Consider the following 5,301-nt stretch of genomic DNA (forward strand, 5'->3'; position numbering starts at 1 on the left):
TTTTTAGATGATATTATAACAAGCCAGATAAAGATGTTTGCTTTGCATTTCGCAAATTGATCTGGATTAGGACTCTTTGTCTCTGCTCTTATAGCAATATATTTGCTGCTAAGTTCATAAAATGTTTAGAACTAGTTAACTTGAGAATAGAAAGGGGAGACAGATGACAACTTCTCCTTGCCAACTCTCTCTGACCTTGGCTTCACTGGGACTGCCCTTAGGAGTTTGAGTCCTATCTTTTGTGCAGATCCTACCATGTGTCCTGGTGAGAAGAGATGTAAAGGGTGCACCAGGCAAACTTGGGGGTGCCACAAGGATCAGTGCTGAGCCCCCTCTTCTTTTCTCCATATATACACCTTCTCACTAGACCTTATCATCATGTCCCATTGTTTTGGTTATCCATGGTATGCAAATTGTTTGCAGTTGTACAAACCCCATTGTGGGAGGATTCTGGTGCAAACCAGTGTTGTCAGTTTTCTTTGATTGCTTTATTTTACTATTTAGCAAATTTGTTCTAAACAGGAATCTACCCCAATGTAAGTCAGACATGGAATCCATTACATCAACACAAGGCTAAGTAACTGTAATAGGGGTTAAAAATTAGGGGTTTTCTATTGCTAAATTATCATGATATTTTTAATTGTTTCCCTAGTTTAAATTTATAACAAAAGTGAATTTCCTGGTTTGTACTGAATGAGACTAGTAATTTTAATTCGGGTTTTACAAACGAAAATAACTTGGGAGGCTGAAACTAAGGAAAAAACAAGGATTTTCCAGGATTTTAACCTCAAAAACCAATAATCAAATATTATAATTAAATAGACAAGGTACACAACATTCCCCAGGTATATCTGTATTATAGTTTAAGGCAAGAATGCAAATGTTTATGTGTTCTTTTAAATGTTGACCCTGTTGTCATTGTCGGCTGTTCTGTCTGTCATCTACACTACCTCTTTATAGATTTTTCTGCTGTCTTGAGTCAAGAACTTGTACTCTTTGTGTATTATTGGATTTCATAATTAAGGTAACTTCTTGCTGTATTGGAACCATGTACATTATTTCTTTATATTTCCTTGTTTGCTGCAGTTTCATAAATAGATGTTTTATCCCGCATTACTAAACTTTTTGTTCAATAATTGAAACACTAACAAAGCAAGTAAGCTTCTATTATATCTCATCTGGATATGGAAGAGGCAAAGATCCGATAAAAGTAAGGTTAAAACGATATAGACTTGGCTTGAATTCATATAATGAGATATGTTCGATTGCTTTGTTGCAGCGCTACAAATTACAAGTTTGTCTTTTAGGTATGTGTTCAACATTTCTGTCATGCTACACTTACATAGATCTTTGTAGACATGGAACACACATGAAATGTATGTGTTCCAAATAACGATATATTATTTACCTTCTACAGCTCCCAGTACCTCACTCCCCGATAAACAAGGCTTGAGCTGGGAGAGCTTTTTGCCCTTCCTGCAGCGGTGGGGAATGGGATAACAGGCTGTTTGCTACTTTTGCTTATCGACACATTTACAGTACAAAACAAACAACGCTGACAGAGAGGTGCGAACGGATTTAAGTTGGGGCCGGGTTTACGAGTTTTTTGGTAGGCTTTGGTAATTCTAATGTTAAAGGACTCCATTTACCAGACTGCCCTGAGGGTATTGCCCTGATTTGACAACTGCAGGGGGTGCAGGGTCTGCTGGGGATATGAAGGGCTGGTGGGAACTTTAAAAGGAAGCCGGCTAGATATTAAGAAAAAAAAAAGTCTTTTGTATTGTGTCTGTGTTCACCTGCCTGTTTTGTCATCTGCATCATCAGCCTTGGACTATTGCTTATTCCTGGATCACAGCCTCTATGGATGTATGGACTGTCTTGTGCCTGTCTGTCATGTGAGTAGTGTGTCAGAGGGAGTGGTTCCTAATCACACTACCCCTCGCCACATCAGGAATAATGGTAGGACCATTTATACATTTCTTGCAGCAAGCTTTTCACAGGATCGTCATTTTGTTCCTTCTTTCCTCAACATCTGTTCACGCTGCTTTTGGACTCTTTATGGACTTAGTTGTTAGAGTTTTTTGTTAGTTGTTTATAATTGTGTTATTTGTTATCATCTTATCACCATAGGGGTGTAGGGAGGGTTATCTCTACATTTGTTGTTTATGTGTTTGTTTCATTTTATATACCACATTATTATTTTATATACTGTTAATTCATGTATTCTGTGGGTGTGTGGCACGAGTGTGGTGCGTTCCTGGGATCCCCACCAAACAAATATCCAAATCACCATTTCTACAACTGTGTGAATCTAAGAGGGTCCCGACCACTACAGCTTTCATATAAGTTGTCTGAACTGTTTTATCTCATAGCAAATCATTCAGGTACTCTTATTTTAGACGCTATTTTAATGTTGGGCAGGTTCCATCAGACTGATTGGAAAAAGCAGAAGGGGGTCTGGAGATTTTTTTGTGAATGTACAATGGTGAAAAGTGCATAGAGTATGATCAAGATATTGAACTGCAGACTGAATTACTGCCCAGGAAAGTTCAGTTACATCATCCTGGCTGACTGGGCATCAGAAATGACTCACTCTGTACCAATATGATGAATTGTTCTGAATACTGATGACTTCAAACAAGAAATCAAGTATCTACTGTTTTGAGCATGTTCCATTCGTGAACACTATGAGCTGGATCTTCTCTATCCAAATATTAACGAATTTAAATATAAACCTGTGGCACAATTAGAGCAGGTCTGACTTCATCTTACTGCCTTCTACAAGGCCGTTATCGACTGCAGTAGCACTCTGTTACCCAGGCTAGTTTTTATGTGTGTTTGGGGTTATTGTTTTTACTTATTTACTTATGAAACTTCTGTAAATTTTCCATTTTCTCTTGGGGTGGAATAAAGTATAATCTCTCTATGTACTAATCCCCTATTCATAATAAATACCATTATCAGCTCTGTATGTTAACTTGGATTGACTCTAATATACATGCAAAATTTCATGAAAATCCACTCGGCTGTTTTGGAGTAATGTGTGATTTTTGTGGTTTTGTCCCTCCCAATGGAAATTCCTGAAACTCCATGAAGTCTCTATGAAGTAATTTAAACTGTATGAACAGTAATATAAACACAAAATTAGCTGAAAGTAGACAGCCATTTTTGAGTGACTCATGATTTTTGTGTTGCAAGCCCCAGCATTGTTCCCATTGAATCACTGGTGTGGAAATACAGCCTACACGGAAAGTAGAGTTAAATCAAAGAAGTATGCCAAACCATTACCATTGGCTAAACTGTTTTGATGTAATATCATAGGTTTGGCTCTCCTGTCATCAATTTAAACACACAGAATTTTAGGATTGTGTCTTATCTATTTATCTTTTACACTGAGTTTTCTGGTGTTAATATTTTAACAAAAAATTTAAAAATGCATGTATTTTGAGAATACAAATAGACAATAGACATGTGGATTGTTCAACACAAGTTATGTGGGATTTTTTTTTTGTTTATCAATGTTTTTGACATCATTTGTCATTGCCCAGAGTTCGTCACCATTTGGTCCTGTTCAATTTGAATCATTGCTGTTGTTTTCCATGAAAATATGAGACTAAAACGTTTCCTTCTCCACCAGTACAATCTAAAGGGGGTAATAAATATAAAAAAATCATTTTTTGGCAGGGTATCCCTTTAAAATCTAGTTTTAAAGTTGTATCAAGTGTAACATGCATGCAAAATTTCACAAATTTCAGCTGTTTTGGAGATATGCAGCCCCCTTATTACAACGACCCCAGATGAAATTTTTGAAACACCAGGTAGCCTGTATTTTAAGTTGAAGCAACAGCAGCCTGCAGACGAGATTTTATGAAAATCAGTTTGGCTGTTTTTGTTTTTTTTGTTTATTTATTTTTTGTGTGTGACTGACGAACAAACAGACAAACAAATAGACCTGATGATATCTGAAAGCTGAAATGAGGTTCTAAATTTTCAAAACAGACGAATAATATCAAGCAAATCTGAAAAATTCGAAAGACAGACAGGAGGTATTACAATTTTATTTTATAGGTTAATTCATTTATATCATTAGTATTCTTTACAGATTAAGAAAGGTATCTTCCAACTGGCACAACCTTAATGTTTTTAATATTTCACTTTCTTCAACATTTTACGTAAACTGCTTCTAATTTCTTTAGTTCTGAGGCAGTAAATTACTGGATTCATTAATGATGGAAACACATTGCGTACTATGAGACCCAAAATACGGGTGTCCTTAGATGTCGACGGAATCCTGTCTGAAATTAAGACTCCAGCAGCAGTTAAGAAAAAGACAAAAATCACAAGCATATGTGTGCCACACGTGTAGAAAGCCTTCATTCTTCCCTCTTTACTGGCAATCCTGAAAACTGAGTATATAATCCGTACATAGGAAAAGAGGATTAACACCAATGGGGTGAACAATACACTCATAGGAAAAAATAATATTGCAGAATTAGAAATCTGAATGTCTCCACAGGCTATGAACAACAAAGAACCAAAGTCACAAAACACATAGATAACATTAGTGACCTTACAAAATGAAAGCCTGAGAGCAAAACCCAAAGTAATGCTTGCCCAAAGAAACCCAGCCACCCAGCAGCCAATCACCAGTTTGGAGATGCGACTGTTAGTGACTAAATTAGGATAATGAAGGGGGTAACAGATTGCGACATAACGATCATAGGCCATTAATGTAAGGAGGAAACACTCTGTTGAGAAAAGTCCAGTCAGGAACATCGTCTGAGTAAAACAAGCAGCTAAAGGCACAATTCTGTATTCGAGCATTAATACAACTAGCATACTGGGCAGAGTGTTAGTGCTGATGGCGATGTCGAGAACAGCCAAACCACACACTAATATGTACATTGGGGTGTGCAGAGTTCTGTCACAAGCAAATATGGCAATTAACAGAATGTTCCCGGCTAAAGTGAAGAGATAAACTGTGAGGAAGACCCCGAACAGAGTTCTCCTGCTTTCTTGGTCTCTGAATCCTGGGAATCCAACAATGAGAAATTCTGTGACCTCAGAACTGTTTTGGTTCAATGTAGACATGGATAACTTCAGGTTAAGCTGGAGGAGAGAATGAAAAAATAAAAACAGAAGCTAAGTTAAGTAGTCTAATATTTAATAGTTGTTTTAAAGAATTGTATGGACATTTGTTTACAAACAAATCCACTATTTCAGGCACAATAGTAAAACATTAACATTACAATCAAAATTAAAATAAACACAGGGCGGCTACTTCTGCGAAAAGTCCTCAAA

The 5,301-nt window shown here is 36.8% G+C and overlaps 1 protein-coding gene across 1 annotated transcript; it reads right to left on the reverse strand.

Annotated features, from left to right (window-relative positions):
* Nucleotides 1-4,118: 4,118 nt before the first annotated feature.
* Nucleotides 4,119-5,091, reverse strand: LOC114641258 (olfactory receptor 2D2-like). Its single transcript, XM_051927272.1, has one exon. It carries the CDS (start codon nt 5,089-5,091, stop codon nt 4,144-4,146), a length of 948 nt encoding a protein of 315 aa, XP_051783232.1. The 3' UTR covers nt 4,119-4,143.
* Between the last annotated feature and the right edge of the window lie 210 nt (nt 5,092-5,301).

Source organism: Erpetoichthys calabaricus, chromosome 4 (assembly GCF_900747795.2).
Source record: "Erpetoichthys calabaricus chromosome 4, fErpCal1.3, whole genome shotgun sequence".
Lineage (NCBI taxonomy): Eukaryota > Metazoa > Chordata > Cladistia > Polypteriformes > Polypteridae > Erpetoichthys > Erpetoichthys calabaricus.